Raw genomic sequence first — 18,605 nt, 5'->3', positions numbered from 1 at the left:
AAAGCTAAACATGTACATGTCTTTTGACCTAGTAAGTACACTCTTACGTAGATTCTTAATAGAAATGTGTACATATGAGCAGCAGAAGACATGTACAACACTGTTTATTCATATTACCCAATGTTCATCAACAAAAGCTTGGATAAATAAACCGTAGTATATTCCCACAGTGTACAGCAATGAAAATTAAAGAAGTATTCCAACAAACATTACCATAGATGAACCTTACAAACATGACATTGAGCAAAAGAACAAGAATATAGACTGTATGATTCCATTTGTGTACATTTGAAAGAGAAGTAAAAAACGTTTATAATATTGGAAGTCAAAAAAATTTGCCCTTGGGGAAGCAGTTGGAGAAAGGGGATAATGACTGGGCGGGGGGGTATGGTAGGGGGATTTCTGGGGTGTGAGTGATGTTCTCTCTTGATCTGGGTGGTTGTGATACATTTGTGTCCCCTGAAAAATCACTGAACTTCACACTTATGTTTAGTACCCTTACTGTAGGCATGTTACACTTAAAAAGAAAAAAATCATTCTCTAACTTTGTATAGGCTAGTAAAAATGTCACTTTTCCTTTTAGAGGAATTTGGTCCTGCTCTTAAAGGTCTGTGGTAAAAGTGTTGGAGTGGGTAAAGCGCCTAGAGCCTGTGCTCTGCAATGAGAGAAACCACCACAATGAGAAGACCCCGTCTCATTTCTCTAGTTGCGGCGAGCGGGGGCCACTCTTCGCTGCGGTGCGCAGACTTCTCATTGCAGTGGCTTCTCTTGTTGCGGAGCACGGGCTCTAGGTGCACGGGCTTCAGTAGTTGCGGCTCGTGGGCTTCAGTAGTTGTGGCTTGCGGGCTCTAGAGCGCAGGCTCAGTAGTTGTGGCGCACGGGCTTAGTTGCTCTGCGGCATGTGGGATCTTCCTGGACCAGGGCTTGAACCCCTGTCCCCTGCCTTGGCAGGTGGATTCTTAACCACTGCGCCACCAGGGAAGTCCCTTATGTTTAGACTTTGCTCAGATTTTAAGAAATATTATTATATTCTGATATTTGATAACAGAAAAATTATGAATATTTGATATTTTATGAATTTGCTACTTTGGATAATTGGATATTTTTGGACTTTATAAACATTAGTAGAACAGTACATAGAGTAGTGCCTGGTGTGTTATAGGTACATGAGAAATAAGTATTTGCTCAATGAATGAATGAAAGAAATGTAGAATAGAATCATAGCCATAACTTAGAAATGGTTAGTTTCAGAAATGAGCAGAGGCTGTTAGGACTCATATACTTAATACTAAGCTCTTACTTTTTATTTTAACTTCTTGATAGTCATTTTAGAGGTTAAACCCAATAATTGAAGCAAAGTGTCACTATTAACATCTGTCTTCTCCAAGAAATCTTGGCTTCTGAATAACTAAAGACCTAATTAATAAATTAGGGTGTTTTCCTCCTCTTTGGTCCTGAGTGAATTGAACAAAGGTTGTATTGCGTTAAGCTTACATTTAACGACAGTTTGCACATTCTGCACTTGTCAGTATTAAGGCGTGGTGGCATTTTTAATTGTAGGCAACACTGCCTTCTATTTATAAGAGATTTATAAGCAGTGACTACAAAGGGCATTATTAAAAAGAAGTTATGAGCTATTATCTTCCTGTTTTGCTTAAAATAAAATAAAAAGTGAGGAACTCAACATGCGACAGTTTCAACTATAATTTTAAATTATTTTTAAATTCTAAAACCTTTTTTCATTCTTATACCAATGAGAAATCTTGCATCTTCATTTCAAAAGTGGTGTTTGGGTGAGTTTTGTTGGTGATAAAGTGGTTATTTGATTCCCTGCACTCTATTTTCAATGAGCAGGTGCGGGCTTTCTATTTGAATGTACTGAATGAGGAGCAGAGGAAACGCCTGTGTGAGAACATAGCGGGCCATCTGAAAGATGCACAACTTTTTATCCAGAAGAAAGCGGTGAGTGATACTTTGCAAGCCGAAGGGTGACACCTGCTGGCAGGAGAAGAGAGTGCAGCTGTGTGAGAAAACCCTTCCATGGAAGTGTCATTTCTATTTTACTTGAGCTAAGCAGACTTAAAAAAACTAGTATGAATCCCCAATCAACCTCTGATTCTTTTCTCTCTGTGTCTTACCTCCAGTGTATATGCCATATCCATTGATCCTTAGCTCTTTGTCCAGTGTATAATAATTTAGTTGAGTTTAGGGTGAATGGTCTCCTATGCTGTTCAATCTGACTGCAGCCAAGTTCTGTGTAAAAGAGTAATGTCCAATGTCAAAATGTGGGTCCTGACACAATTTTGCTTAGACTTTAGGTGATAAGAAACACAGATTACATTTTTGTGATTTGAAGTCAGCCTGACTACTTGATGTTATGATGTCTGATCCTCCTTCGGAAGCAACTAGAAACTTGCACATTTTCTGGGATCAGAACTGAGCTACTTCCAAAGACTCAGGCTGAACTTTTGAGCTGAGGCACCAGGGTATTTCTGATAGTAGCTCATTGTGCTCTGTGCTCCGCTGTGCTCTCCTGGCCTGCCACAGGGGTTAGCCTCTTGTAAATTTAGGAACCCCGGCTATTTCTTTGTCTCTTGGTTGCTGCTTCTCTGTTCATAGGGACAGCTGTCTGGGATGTGTTCTAAGGCCTGGAGATATGTACCAGCAGGCTGGGTGCTCTATCTGCAGGCAAGGTTCTATAACTGTGTTTCACCAGGGCGTGTATGAAAGATAACCCTTTAAGTCCCTGAGCGCTAGTAGTTCTTGCTGTCTGGGGCAGAGAGCCTGACAGTCGCTCTGTGAGATAGGTGGGGCGGGTATTTTCTCATCTCACTGATAAGAATGAATAAGACCGTTTGTAAGTAGAGAACTGGGCTTGAACCCTTGGCCTTCTCCTCACATATGCTGAAGCTGCAAGGCCCCCTGTGGGTTCTTGATGCCCCACCTCAGGATCAGCCCAAGGTCAGGAATTCCTGCTTGAAGTATGCTTAGTTGCCCAGCAGGGGCCAGTGTTTGTACATCTCACTTTAAATTCAGGCAGTGTCTGGGCCTGTTTCTTAATGCAAATCGCTATAACTTTTTGTGTTCCTCCGAGGTCAGCTCTTTACCTGCTGTAAATGTAGCTCACCTCATAACGCGTTTTTCTCACGGTACTCTACGAGGTAGATTTAATCATCCCACTTATTTTTCTGGGGAGTGGATATGAACTGTATGAGGTAGATTTAGTTATCTCGCTGATTTCATGAGGAGTGAGTACTGAAGCTCAGATGAGTGACTTAGGCAAAGTTGCTCAGCCAGTATATGTCCAGGACGCAAGCCTTCCTCCGTGTTGGTAAATGCTGTGTTGTTCTGCCTCCTGTGGAAGCGTCCGTCCTCCCCTCTGGAGTCGACCCTGTGAGGCAGACTCTGGGGACTGGGGTAGTGAGGGCTAGGCTAATGTTTACATTATTTTCACTTGGTTACAGGTTAAGAACTTTAGTGATGTCCATCCTGACTATGGGACCCGCATCCAGGCTCTTTTGGACAAATACAACGCTGAGAAACCTAAGGTGAGCCCAGAGCATCCTGGCTGTGGCAGAGGGGGTGTGTCGTGGATAGGCATAGTTGGGTTTCCTTTTATGATGTTTCTCCTCAGGGGCAGCTATTCCGTTTCTTAAGCAGCTGTTCAGAATCTCATTTGAGATATAAGAACTCACCTGGAAAGCACATGCTCCTCGTTTTAGCCTTGGGCAGTATAAGACAGTCTAAGGTGAACAAATTCTGAATGCTTATTTTCATTTGAGCACAGATTAAAGCTAAGATAGATACTGAGTTGCTGCCCAAGTGAGTTAAGTAACCTGCTGGTCTTGGTCTTTCGAAACAGAGCGCAATTCACACCTATGTAAATCCCGGGTCTCACTTGGCTGCAAGGGAGAAAGCCAATCTGTGAGGGTTGTCTGTCCGCCTATGAAGCAAAGCATAATGTTGACACACATGCCCACTCATCGCTGGATGGAAGATTCTCCTGCGCTAGACATGCAAATGCAAGTTTATGTCTGTAAAATGATAATCGCAGGTTTCTATAGCAAATAACGTAATAATGGCTTTTAATGCTATTTTCCTAGGGGTAAATGAACGTTAGAGCTTAACAATCATTTGAAAGAAATGTGTATTTGCTTTTGACAGCTGATTATTTACTTAAAATGACTAGAATGAAAGTTTCTAGCAGAAATATGATTTTATTTGATAAGAAAAAATCTTGGTGAAATTAATATGTTTACATATCATCTCATGGCCTGCTATATAAAAATATGGCTGTAATTATATAAGAAGAAAAGATAAAGATAATCCACTCAGAAATTTAAATTTTTCTAAGTTCTTTATAGGAAGCACAATTTGGTGTCTTTTGAAAATAACTTCAGTACCATCATGGCTTAATGTTTATTCCTGCTTGGAATTGATCAGATTTTTTATAACTTGGAATTACATTTATGCTAATATAGTATTGATTTTGCAACAGGCTGATCTGTAATTGCTTATCCTTTTACAATAAAATAATCTGTAAATAAAAATAGAAGATGGTATTTGGTTTCTTTAGGCTACATATATAACTTGGAATGTCTCAAGACTCTGAATCTGAGTGTCATCTGTTATCAGATACTTACCCTTATAATTGAAAATATCATCCTCACAAGGGTAGTATGTTATTTGTTTAAAACAATAGCCTTTAGACATAGCCTCTGAGATACAGGGGACCAGAACTTTATTCTATTGGGAAAACAGCAAATTTCCCAGCTTTGAAAATTGCTTAGATCTCTTGTTCATTAGCTCACTTCTTTATCTAATTATGAGTTTTAATTAAAAAAAATTTTTTTCCTTTTTTTCTTCCCAGTTTTATTGATATATAATTGGCATACAGCACTGTATAAATTTGACTCACATACATCATGAAATGATTATCACAGAAAGTTTAGTTAATGGGAATGCCCTGGTGGTCCAGTGGTTAGGACCCAGTCCTCTCACTGCCAGGGGCCCATGTTCAATCCCTGGTTGGGGAGCTAAGATTCTGCAAGCTGCGTGTTGTGGCCAAAAAAAAATAATAAGTTTAGTTAACATTAATCATCTCATATAGATACTGTACGACATTAAAGAACCAGAAAAAATTTCTTTTCATGTGATGAGAACTCTTAGGATTTACTCTCTTAACAATTTTCATATGTAACACACAGTAGCATTAATGATATTTATTGTACATGACATCTCTAGTACTTATTTATCTTATAACTAGAAGTTTGTACCTTTTGACTGCCTTTCTCCAGTTCCCCTCTCCCCTACCCACACCTGATAGTAACCACAAATCTGATCTCTTTTTCTTTTTTTAAAAAAAATAATTAATTTATTTATTTTGGCTGCGTTGGGTCTTCGTTGCTGCATGCGGGCTTTCTCTAGTTGCGGCGAGTGGGGACTACTCTTCGTTGCTGTGTGCGGGCTCCTCATTACCGTGGCTTCTCTTGTCATGGAGCATGGGCTCTAGGCGCATGGGCTTCAGTAGTTGTGGCGCACGGCCTCAGTAGTTGTGGCTCGCGGGCTCTAGAGCGCAGGCTTAGTAGCTGTGGCGCACGGGCTTAGGTGCTCCGCAGCATGTGGGATCTTTCCGGATCCCCTGCGTTGGCAGGTGGATTCTTATCCACTGTGCCACCAGGGAAGTCCCTGATCTCTTTTTCTTAGTTTGTTGATGAAGTATAAATAACCTACAACACGATGTTAGTTCCTGTTACACAACATAGTGATTCAGTATTTCTGAACATTTAAAAATGATCACCACTATAAGTCTGGTTATGATATGTATAATACCATACAACAATATTACATAGTTATTGACAGTATTCCCCACACTGTACATTTCATACCTATGACTCATTTATTTTGCAACTGTAAGTTTGTACCTCTTAATCTCCCTCACCTATTTCTTTCCTCCCCCTACCACCCTCTCCTCTGGCAGCTTTGTTATGATTATTCATTTTGGTTTTTAGATGCCACATGTAAATGAAATCATGCAGAATTTGTCTTTCTTTGTCTGACTTATTTCACTTAGCATAATACCCTCTAGGTCCATCTGTGCTGTTGCAGATGGCAAGATGTTACTCTTTTTTATGATTGAGTAATATTCCATTATATATCACATCTTTTTATCCATTTGTCTGTGGATGGGCACTTAGGTTGTTTCCATATCTTGGCTATTGTAAATAATGCTGCAGTTAGCATAGGGCTGTATATATCTTTTCGAATTAGTGTTTTTGTTTTCTTCAGATAAATACACATGAGGGGAATTGCTGGATCATATGGTAGTCTTTTAAAAAAGTTTTGAGGAATCTCCATACTGTTTTCCATAGTGGCTGCACCAATTTGCATTCCTACCAACTGCACGAAGGTTCCCTTTTCTCCACATCCTTGCCAACACTTGTTATTTGTTGTCTTTTTGACATTAGCCATGCTGACAAGTGTATCTCATTGTGGTTTGGATTTGAATTTCCCTGATAATTAGTGATGTTGAGCATTTTTTCATGTGCCTGATTGCCATCTGTATGTCTTCTTTGGAAAAATGTCTATTCAGGTCCTCTGCTCATTTTTAAATCAAGTTGTTTGTTTTTTTGACATTGAGCTATGTAAGTTCTTTGTATATTTTGGATATTAACTGCTTATCAGATAGATCATTTGCAAATATCTTCTCCCATGGAGTAGGGCCTCTTTGTTTTGTTGATAGTTTCCTTAGCTGTGCAAAAACTTTTTAGTTTGATGTAGTCTCATTTTATTTTTTATTGTTTTTGTTTCCCTTGCCTGAGGAGACAGATCCAAAAAAATATTACCAAAACCAATATCAAAGAGCTTACTGCCTGTTTTCTTCTAGAAGTTTTATGCTTTCAGGTCTTACATTTAACTCTTTAATCCATTTTGAATTTATTTTTATGCATGGTGTGAGAGAGTAGTCCAGTTTGATTCTTTTGCATGTAGCTGTCCAATTTTCCCAACACCATTTATTGAAGAGGCTGTGTTTTCCCCATTGTATGTTCTTACCTCCTTTGTTGTATATTAACTACCTGGATAGGTGTGCGTTCATTTCTGGGCTTCTATTCTGTTCCATTGATCTATATGTCTGTTTTTGTGACATACTGTTTTGATTACTGTAGCTTCGTAATATAGTTTGAAATCAGGGAGCATGGTGCTTCCAGCTTTGTTCTTTCTCAAGATTGTTTTGGCTATTTGGGGTCTTTAGTGTTTCCACACAAATTTTAGAATTATTTGTCCTAGTTCTGTGAAGAACGCCATTGGTATTTTGATAGGGATTCCATTGAATCTATAGATTGCCTTGAGTAGTATGGTCATTTTAACAATATTAATTCTTCCAATCCATGAATATGGTATATCTTTCCACCTGTTTGTGTTATCTTCAGTTTCTTTCACCAGTGTCTTATAGTTTTCTAAGCACAGGTTTTTTGTCTCCTTAGTTAGATTTATTCCTAGGTATTTTATTCTTTTTGATACAACTTAAATGGGATAGTTTTCTTAATTTCTCTTTCTGACAGTTTGTTGTTAGTGCATAGAAATGTGACAGATTTCTGAACATTAATTTTGTATCCTGCAATTTTACTGAATTCATTGTAGTTTTATGATTATGAATTTTTAAAACAGGGCTCAGAACCTCAAGTTTTTTCATTTATTTTTACCCCGTATTTGCCTATCATGCTTGAAAATCAAGGGGAACACTTTAAAAATGAGTTCTGAATGCTAATTGAAAACTTGTTTCCCTTGAAAATTCTTATTCCCTTCATCTCAGATCTTCAAAACCAGTTTGTGCTTACTCTTAGGAGTCACATCTTGGGCGTCAGGAAACCATTAGACACTAGTAAACACAAATTCTCAATCTTTTAGCTCAAACTCCTTTACTCTCCTGTCAGAACTCTCCTGCTTAAATTCCTCCTGTGTTTGAATGTGCCTGGAAACTGTTATATTTGTAGACATGGAAAATAAATTTATCCATTTGTACCCAATGGTGAATACTTTCAATATAGTAACTTTACTATATAGTTACATCTCTTTATTAAATATATAAGTTAAAATCATAAAAATTAATATACTTTGATGATGGGAAGGAGGTTATTTATTTAAATATTGGTTATAAACACCGTGTTTTTGAGCTGATTTTCTGCTTTGTTCTATTCTGTAGTCTAAAAATAAGCTGGTAGTTAAATTACATGTATCTAACATGTTTCCATATGTAAAAATCTGCATGGAAGTGTCCCCAGTTCTACTCTGGAGACCTATTTTGTAATTTTCAAATATAAATACTGATGAAGTTAACTTTTCCATTTGGATTTTACTTCCTGGGAGTTACTATCTAATGATATTACTTTTAAGTGACATTAAGATACACAGGACCCATGGTGATGGCTAGCTCATAATAACGGCAAAAGCGCAAGAATGCAAGAAAAGGAAACCTGTTTTTCCTTTCTCAGGAAATCGTGATTGCAATTCAAATTGCACAAGTGTGTTTTCAAGCCTTTGTTCATATCATGCCCACTAATATTTCATTGGCCAAAGCAAGTCACATGGTTAAGCCCAAGTCAAAGGGTGAGGCAGTGTACTGTACCCACAGAGCCAATTGTGTGTGTGTGTGTGAACATATCTGGACATTAACCTAATTTCCCATAGGCCTCCCCTCTCATCAGTTCTTCAACACTACTAGCAACTTCCCTTGGTCATCGCCCTCTTCTTGTCCTTACTTCCCCTGTTTAGATTTTGTAATTACTCCAGAACCCAGCCTTGGTAAACTAGGCCTCTCACTTATTCATTTCTTACACTGGAAATGACTGTGGCAGGAGCAAAACACAGCCCTACAAAGTGGGCTTTTAAAAATTTGACCACAACCTCAAGTGGGCCCTCAGCACTGCCTGGAAATCTGTCTTTCCTTCCTCAGTAAACTCTCCCACTCCCTCTGCTCCTAGTTCATCAAGGATAGGATAACTTTCTTATCTTTTCCTCCACCAAAGTCCTCCATCTTGCCATCACTGACATCCACGGGCTCTTTTTTCCTTCCTGTTGACACAGATGAGTTCGATTCATATTGAATGTTAGCACCCTGTATGTGGGCTGGTCCATGCCCTTCTTCCTGCTCTGGAATTCTGCATCATTCTTCTCAGAATGCAGACCTGCTCTTGTAAGTCTCCCCGAATCCTCTCTTGATCTCATAGGCCTCTCTTGTTATTTGCCCCCTTTATTCTTTTCCCCAATATCTTATAAGAATTGCCTTTACTTGCTATCTTCACTCTCTTTTGTCCTTTCTTGAACCTACAAGCAGACTGCCCTTGCCAAGGTCACCAATGACTTCCATGCCACTAAAATCCAATGGTTCCATCCAGCAATCCCACTTCTGGGTATATGCCCAAAAGGAGTGGAAGCAGACACCTGAAGAGATATGTGTACAATGTGTAGCATTATTCACGAGGGCCAAAAGGTGAAAACAACTTAAGGGTCCATTGGTGGATGAATGCATAAACAAAATGTATATCCAGACAGTGGAATATTATTAAGCCTTAAAAAGGAAGAAATTCTGACACACACTACAACATGGATGAACCTTGAAGACATTATGCTAAGTGAAATGAGTCTGACACAGAAGGACAACTATGGTATGATTCTACTTCTATGAGGTACCTAGAATAGTCAAATACACAAAGACAGAAAGTAGAATGCCAGGGGTGGGAGGAAGGGAGAAATGAGGAATTCTTGTTTAATGGGTGCAGAGTTTCAATTTGGGACGATGAAAATATTCTGGAGATGGATGGTGGTGATGGTTGCACAACAGCATGAATGTATTTGCCACTGAGCTGTACACTTAAAAATGGTTAAAGTGGTAATTTTTTTTTTTTTTTTTTTTTTTTTTTTTTTTTTTGCCGTACGCAGGCCTCTCACCGCCGCGGCCTCTCCCATTGTGGAGCACAGGCTCCGGACGTGCAGGCTCAGCGGCCATGGCTCATGGGCCCAGCCGCTCCACAGCATGTGGGATCTTCCCGGACCGGGGCACGAACCCGTGTCCCCTGCATCAGCAGGCGGACTCTCAACCACTGCACCACCAGGGAAGCCCCTAAATTTTATGTATATTTTACCACACACCACACACACACACATACAAAGCCCAATGGTCCATTCTCATACCTTGCTTGGCCTCTTAGCAGTGTTTAAAACACTTGATCATTGGCACCTTTTTAAAAAAAAAAACAAACAGCTTTTTTTTGAGATAAAATTCACCCATTTAAAGTGTATAATTCAGTAGCTTTTAGTATAGGCACAGCGTTGTGCAATCAACACCACAATAAATTTTAGAACATCTCTGTCACCCCCCAAAAAACCTTGTACCCATTAGCAGCACTCACCATTCCCCCAACTTAATCTTGCCCTGCAACCCTTGGCCATCATGAATCTGTCTATAGATTTGCCTACGTACACATTTTATTTAAATGGAATCATACAACATGTGATCTTTTGTGACTGGCTTCTTTCACTTAGTATAATGTTATCAAGATTCTTACATGTATCATGGATCAGTACTTCATTTCCTTTTATTGCCAAATAATATTCCACTGTATGAATAAGCTTTTTTATTGATCCATTCATCAGTTGGTAGATGTTTGGGTTGTTTCTACCTTTTTGGCTATTGTGAATAATGCTGCTATGAATATTTGTGTACGTGTTTTTGTGTGGACATGTGTTTTCATTTCTCACATTCTCACCTTCTTAAAATGCGTTTTCACTTGTCTTCTGGCACACCACTCTCTAAAAATCGACTCCTTGTGTTTTAAAATCTACTACTCTTCTAAAATGAGGTCTTGGTCTGGGTTATAGAAACACTGAGAGATTACCTTGTTGCTTTCAAATTCAGTGTAGAATTTCAGTTTAAAAACATTATTTTTTTCCTTTCCCATATAAAGGGGCATCACTCTAATTTGTAATCTCTGCTACAGAAATGAGTTTTAAGAATTTCTTAGCACTTGCTGTTCTGAAAGAAAAACAATGGGCAAACTGCTTGGCCCTGTCTTTGCCTCTTACTTCATGATAAAGGCAAAGGGCCAAATTCTATTTTCAGTGATCTGATAAGACAAATTGAAGACTTTAAAATCCTTATCAGAGTTTTAAAGATGTGAAAGGTTAGTGGAGGTGAACTCAAAAAGTTACGTATACTTTTGATACATGTGAAACAACCTTAGCCACTGGGAGCAGACACCAAAAACAATGGAAACTACAAACCTGCAGCCTGTGAAAAGGAGACCCCAAACACAGTAAGTTAAGCAAAATGAGAAGACAGAGAAACACACAGCAGATGAAGGAGCAAGGTAAAAACCCACCAGACCAAACAAATGAAGAGGAAATAGGCAGTCTATCTGAAAAAATAATTCAGAGTAATGATAGTGAAGAAGATCCAAAATTTTGGAAATAGAATGTAGAAAATACAAGAAATGTTCAACAAGGACCTAGAAGAACTAAAGAGCAAACAAACAATGATGAACAGCACAATAAATGAAATTAAAAATACTCTAGAAGGAATCAATAGCAGAATAACTGAGGCAGAAGAACGGATAAGTGACCTGGAAGATAAAATAGTGGAAGTAACTACCGCAGAGAAAAATAAAGAAAAAAGAATGAAAAGAATTGAGGACAGTCTCAGAGACCTCTGGGACAACATTAAATGCACCAACATTCAAATTATAGGGGTCCCAGAAGAAGAAGGGAAAAAGAAAGGGACTGAGAAAATATTTGAAGAGATTATAGTTGAAAACTTCCCTAATATGGGAAAGGAAATGTTAGTCAAGTCCAGAAAGCACAGAGAGTCCCATACAGGATAAATCTAAGGAGAAACATGCCAAGACACATATTAATCAAACTATCAAAAATTAAATTCAAACAAAAAATATTAAAAGCAGCAAGGGAAAAAGAACAAATAACATACAAGAGAATAACCATAAGGTTAACAGCTGATCTTTCAGCAGAAACTCTACAAGCCAGAAGGGAGTGGCAGGACATATTTAAAGTGATGAGAGGGAAAAACCTACAACCAAGATTACTCTACCCAGCAAGTATCTCATTCAGACTCGGAGAAGTCAAAAGCTTTTCAGACAAGCAAAAGCTAAGAGAATTCTGCACCACCAAACCAGCTTTACAACAAATGCTAAAGGAACTTCTCTAGGCAGGAAACACAAGAGAAGGAAAAGACCTACAATAACAAACCCAAAACAATTAAAATGGTAATAGGAACATACATATCAATAATTACCTTAAATATAAATGGATTAATGCTCCAACCAAAAGACATAGGCTGGCTGAACAGATACAAAAACAAGACCCATACATATGCTGTCTACAAGAAACCCACTTCAGACCTAGGGACACATACAGACTGAAAGTGAGGGGATGGAATAAGATATTCCATGCAAATGGAAATCAAAAGAAAGCTGGAGTTATGACCACCTAGAGGTGTGGGATAGGGAGGGAGATGCAAGAGGGAAGAGACATGGGGATATATGTATATGTATAACTGATTCACTTTGTTATAAAGCAGAAACTAACATACCATTGTAAAGCAATTATACTCCAATAAAGATGTTTAAAAAAAAGGAAAGCTGGAGTAGCAATTCTCATATCAGACAAAATAGACTTTAAAATAAAGACTTTTACAAGAGACAAAGAAGGGCACTACCTAATGATCAAGGGATCAATCCAAGAAGAAGATACGACAACTGAAAATATTTATGCACCCAAAATAGGAGCATCTCAATACATAAGACAAATGCTAACAGCCATAAAAGGGGAAATCGACAGTAACACAATCGTAGTAGGGGACTTTAACAACCCACTTTCACCAATGGACAAATCATCCAAAATGAAAATAAATAAGGAAACACAAGCTTTAAATGACACATTAAACAAAATGGGCTGAATTGATATGTATAGGACATTCCATCCAAAAACAGCAGAATACACTTTCAAGTGCGCATGGAACATTCTCAAGGATAGACCATATCTTGGTTCACAAATCGTGCCTTGGTAAATTTAAGAAAATTGAAATCTTATCAAGTATCTTTTCCGACCACAACGCTATGAGATTAGATATCAATTACAGGAAATAAAACTGTAAAAAATACAAACACATGGGGGCTAAACTATACACTATTAAATAACAAAGAGATCACTGCAGAAATTAAAGGTGAAATCAAAAAATTCCTAGAAAGAAATGACAATGAAAACACGATGACACAAAACCTATGGGATGCAGCAAAAGCAGTTCTAAGAGGGAAGTTTATAGCAATACAATCCTACCTCAAGAAAAAGAAACATCTCAAATAAACAACCTAACCTTACACCTAAAGCAATTAGAGAAAGAAGAACAAAAAATTCCCAAAGTTAGCAGAAGGAAAGAAATCATAAAGATAAGATCAGAAATAAATGAAAAAGAAATGAAGGAAACAACAGCAAAGATCAATAAAACTAAAAGCTGGTTCTTTGAGAAGATAAACAAAATTGATAAACCATTAGCCAGACTCATCAAGAAAAAAAGGTAGAAGATTCAAATCAACAGAATTAGAAATGAAAAAGGAGAAGTAACAACTGACACTGCAGAAATACTAGGATTTAATAAGGATACTAGGATGCAGAAATAAGGATCATGAGAGATTATTACAAGCAACTCTATGTCAATAATATGGACAACCTGGAAGAAATGGACAAATTCTTAGAAAAGTACAACCTTCCGAGACTGAACAAGGAAGAAATAGAAAATATAAACAGACCAAACACAAGCACTGAAATTGAAACTGTGATTAAAAATCTTCCATCAAACAAAAGCCCAGGACCAGATGGCTTCACAGGTGAATTCTATCAAACATTTAGAGAAAAGCTAATACTGATCCTTCTCAAACTCTTCCAAAATATAACAGAGGGAGGTACACTCCCAAGCTCATTCTACGAGGCCACCATCACCCTGATACCAAAACCAGACAAAGATGTCACAAAAAAGAAAACTACAGGCCAATATTACTGATGAACATAGATGCAAAAATCCTCAACAAAATACTAGCAAACAGAATCCAACAGTGCATTAAAAGGATCAAACACCATGATCAAGTGGGGTTTATCCCAGGAATGCAAGGATTCTTCAATATATGCAAATCAATCAATGTGATACACCATATTAACAAACTGAAGGATAAAAACCATATGATCATCTCAATAAATGCAGAAAAAGCTTTCGACAAAATTCAATGCTCAATTATGATAAAAATTCTCCAGAAAGTAGGTATAGAGGGAACCTACCTCAACATAATAAAGGCCATATATGACAAACCCACAGCAAACATCATTCTCAGTGGTGAAAAACTGAAACCATTTCCTCTAAGATCAGGAACAAGACAAGGTTGCCCGCTCTCAGCACTATTATTCAACATAGTTTTAGAAGTTTTAGCCACAGCAATCAGAGAAGAAGAAGAAATAAAAGAATCAAAATTGGAAAAGAAGAAATAAAATTGTCACTGTTTGCATGTGACATGATACTATACATAGATCATCCTAAAGATGCTACCAGAAAACTACTAGAGCTAATCAATGAATTTGGTAGAGTAGCAGGATACAAAAGTAATGTACAGAAATCTCTTGCATTCCTATACACTAATGATGAAAATCTGAAAGAGAAATTAAGGAAACACTTCCATTTACCATTGCAACAAAAAGAATAAAATACCTAGGAATAAACTTACCTAAGGAGACAAAAAACCTATATGCAGAAAACTATAAGACACTGATGAAAGAAATTAAAGATGAATCAAACAGATGGAGAGATATACCATGTTCTTGGATTGGAAGAATCAACATTGTGAAAATGCCTACACTACCCAAAGCAATCTACAGATTCTGTGCAATCCCTATCAAACTACGAATGTCAGTTTTCACAGAACTAGAACAAAAAATTTCACAATTTGTATGGAAACACAAAAGACCGCAAATAGCTAAAGTGATCTTGAGAAAGCAAAACGGAGCTGGAGGAATCAGGCACCCTGACTTCAGTCTATACTACAAAGCTACAGTGATCAAGACAGTATGGTACTGGCACAAAAACAGAAATATAGATCATAGGAACAGGATAGAAAGCCCAGAGATAAACCCATGCACCTATGGCCACCTTATCTTTGATAAAGGAGGCAAGAGTATACAATGGAGAAAAAACATTCTCTTCAATAAGTGGTGCTGGGAAAACTGGACAGCTACACGTAAAAGAATGAAATTAGAACACTCCCTAACACCATACACAAAAATAAACTCAAAATGGATTAAAGACCTAAATGAAAGGCCAGACACTATCAAACTCTTAGAGGCAAACATAGGCAGGACACTCTATGACATAAATCACAGCAAGATCCTTTTTGACCCACCTCCTAGAGAAATGGAAATAAAAACAAAAATAAACAAATGGCACCTAATGAAACTTAAAACCTCTTGCACAACAAAGGAAACCATAAACAAGATGAAAAGACAACCCTCAGAATGAGAGAAAATATTTGCAAACGAAGCAACTGACAAAGGATTAATCTCCAAATTATACAAGCAGCACATGCAGCTCGATATCAAAAAAATAAATCAACCCAATCCAAAAATGGGCAGAAGACCTAAATAGACATTTCTACAAAGAAGATATACAGATTGCCAACAAACACATGAAAGGATGCTCAACATCACTAATCATTAGAGAAATGCAAATCAAAACTACAATGAGGTATCACTTCACACCAGTCAGAATGGCCATCATCAAAAAATCTACAATCAATGAATGCTGGAGAGGGTGTGGAGGAAAGGGAACCCTCTTGCACTGTTGGTGGGAATGGAAATTGATACAGCCACTATGGAGAACAATATGGAGGTTCCTTACAAAACTAAAAACAGAACTACCATATGACGCAGCAATCCCACTACTGGGCATATACCCTGAGAAAACCATAATTCAAAAAGAGTTATGTACCACAATGTTCATTGCAGCATTACTTACAATAGCCAGGACATGGAAGCAACCTAAGTGTCTATTGACAGATGAATGGATAAAGAAGTTGTGGCACATATATACGATGGAATATTACTCAGCCATAAAAATAAACGAAATTGAGTTATTTGTATTGAGGTGGATGGACCTAGATTCTATCATATGAGTGAAGTAAGTCAGAAAGAGAAAAAATACTGTATGCGAACACATATATATGGAATCTAAAAAAAAAAATTGTTCTGAGGAACCTAGCGGCAGGACATGAATAAAGACACAGACATCGAGAACGGACTTGAGGACATGGGTAGGAGGAAGGGTAAGCTGGGACGAAGTGAGAGAGTGGCATGGACATATATACACTACCAAATGTGAAATAGATAGCTAGTAGGAAGCAGCTGCATAGCATAGGGAGATCAGCTCGGTGCTTTGTGACCAACTAGAGGAGTGTGATAAGGAGGGTGGGAGGGAGATGCAAGAGGGAGGGTATATGGGGATATATGTATGCATATAGCTGATTCACTTTGTTATACAGCAGAAACTAACACAACATTGTAAAGCAATTATACTCCAATGAAGATGTTTTAAAAAAAAAAGATACATGCACCACAATGTTTAAAGAAGCATTATTTACAATTGCCAAGATGTGGAAGCAACCTAAGTGTCCATTGACAGACGAATGGATAAAGAATATGTGGTACATATATACAATGGAATATTACTCAGCCATAAAAGAGAATGAAATTTTGCCATTATCAGCCACATAGATGGACTTGGAGGTCATTATCCTTAGTGAAATAAGTCAGAGAACAACAAATACTGTATGATATCCTTATATGTGGAATCTAAAAAATACAACCAACTGGTGAATATAACAAAAAAGAAGCAGACTCAGAGATACGGAGAACAAACTAGTGGTTGCTGGCTGGGGAGGGGCAAGATAGGGGTGGGGGAGGGGAAGGCACACACTATTGGGTGTATAATAGGCCACAAGGATGTACTGTACAGTATGGGGAATATAGCCAATAGTGTAATAACTGTAAATGGCGTGTAACCTTTAAAAATTGTATTAAAAAGAAAAAAACAAAGAAAACCCTCAAACCAACCACAACAGTGCAAGAACAAAGTTCAGTGTCTGAGGCAGCATGAAGTGGTGACCAAATGCTCTTCCACTCAGGTCCAGGAAATTACTGTGACAGGCACTGAGAAACTAGTGGTACTAGATGTGATTTTCAAAAAGAAATTGGTAATCTGGATTTGTCTGTAAATGTCCTGATTTTTAAATACGGCAACTAATTCAAAATAAGAAACAAAACCTCAAAACACAAGCAAAAAAAAAAAATGTGTGTGTGTGTGTGCACACCAGACAAAAACATAGCTCTAGGACCCACTGGACCATGCCTTCCATCTTGTGAGGGGACCTCTGTCTTAGGATAGAAAGGTGGTGGGGAGGATCACTTCATATATTTCTTGCATATTTTGGGGCTCTCTGGGAATCTCCATCCCCTAAATGCTAGAAAATGGAAGGCTCATCAAAGGTTTTATACGTTGTCAATGTTTGCTGAGTCGGCCTTGCTAAATTGAACAATATGGAGACAGTGTAACATGTTAAATATTTTATTCACATTGTTTACAAACTGTATCCACCTGGAAAACACATGAATCTAAAAAATAGACTATTTTACAGTCATTCACATTTTTTAAAAACAAGTTACTTTTGACGTGAAACTCTAAGATGGAGGCCCTCAGCCTGTATTGTCGTTCAGTGCCTCGTTACATGAGGCTTCCTGCCCTGGGGAAGGAGTTCTAGGGGCAGTTCACCCAGCTGGAGGTCACTAATGGCTCACCTACCAGTGACTGATGATAAAATGTCAGTGCATACTTTAACTTGTGAACATTCACTGGTGTAAATCCACCGTCACTAATTTTGTCAGGGAAATATGCGTTTTAGAGCTTGCGTACTCATCGGGTGGGAAGACAAAACAAGAGGCTCATAATTTAATTGGCCATTACAGAGCCATCAAGACATTCCCAGTTCTATAAAGGTGGAACGTCTTGCCCACAGACAGAATCAATGAATTACGATTTTATTGTGTTGAGAACTTGAATCATAGAAGCAGAGGTGATTTGGAAATTGATGTAAGCGTCTGTCGACTCTTTGCACATCTGATGCCTCCCACCTAGGAGAAGAGGGGGAATACACTCAGCAAGAATTAAGAATGTGCCTAATTTTGTGTTACTCCAGAAGGATGGCCATGGGAGTTTTGCTGAGTGGCTAAAAAGATGTTCTGGTTAAGAAACTCGCTATTAACCTATGCTAAATCCAATTATGTACCATCTTGATGGCTTAGCTCCTTTACTAATTAAGAAACTTTTCTATGGAATTTGACTTTAACAATTTAAAATCTACAGTATGTTTGTCTTACCCACATCTCACCCCGTCCTACTATATTAACTACAAACTAATCACTTTTTTTTTGCTTTGTGAGCTGCCACAGTTAACTATGTGAAAACTTTTGAGCCTTTGGAATGGGAGCACCCGATGAGCCTCTAA

At 38.0% G+C, this 18,605-nt stretch overlaps 1 protein-coding gene across 1 annotated transcript in view; it reads left to right on the top strand.

Annotated features, from left to right (window-relative positions):
• Window positions 1–4,528, top strand: part of CAT (catalase) — a 37,765-nt gene extending 33,237 nt beyond the window's left edge. Inside the window, exons 11-13 of the mRNA XM_060103267.1 lie at window positions 1,855–1,962; window positions 3,465–3,548; window positions 3,863–4,528. Of these exons, the coding sequence (XP_059959250.1) occupies window positions 1,855–1,962; window positions 3,465–3,548; window positions 3,863–3,928 (258 nt within the window). The 3' untranslated portion in view covers window positions 3,929–4,528. The remainder of the gene's footprint in view (window positions 1–1,854; window positions 1,963–3,464; window positions 3,549–3,862) is intronic.
• The last annotated feature ends 14,077 nt before the right edge of the window (window positions 4,529–18,605 follow it).

Source organism: Mesoplodon densirostris, chromosome 7, assembly GCF_025265405.1.
Source record: "Mesoplodon densirostris isolate mMesDen1 chromosome 7, mMesDen1 primary haplotype, whole genome shotgun sequence".
Lineage (NCBI taxonomy): Eukaryota > Metazoa > Chordata > Mammalia > Artiodactyla > Ziphiidae > Mesoplodon > Mesoplodon densirostris.
This window is presented reverse-complemented; position numbering and strand designations above follow the sequence as displayed.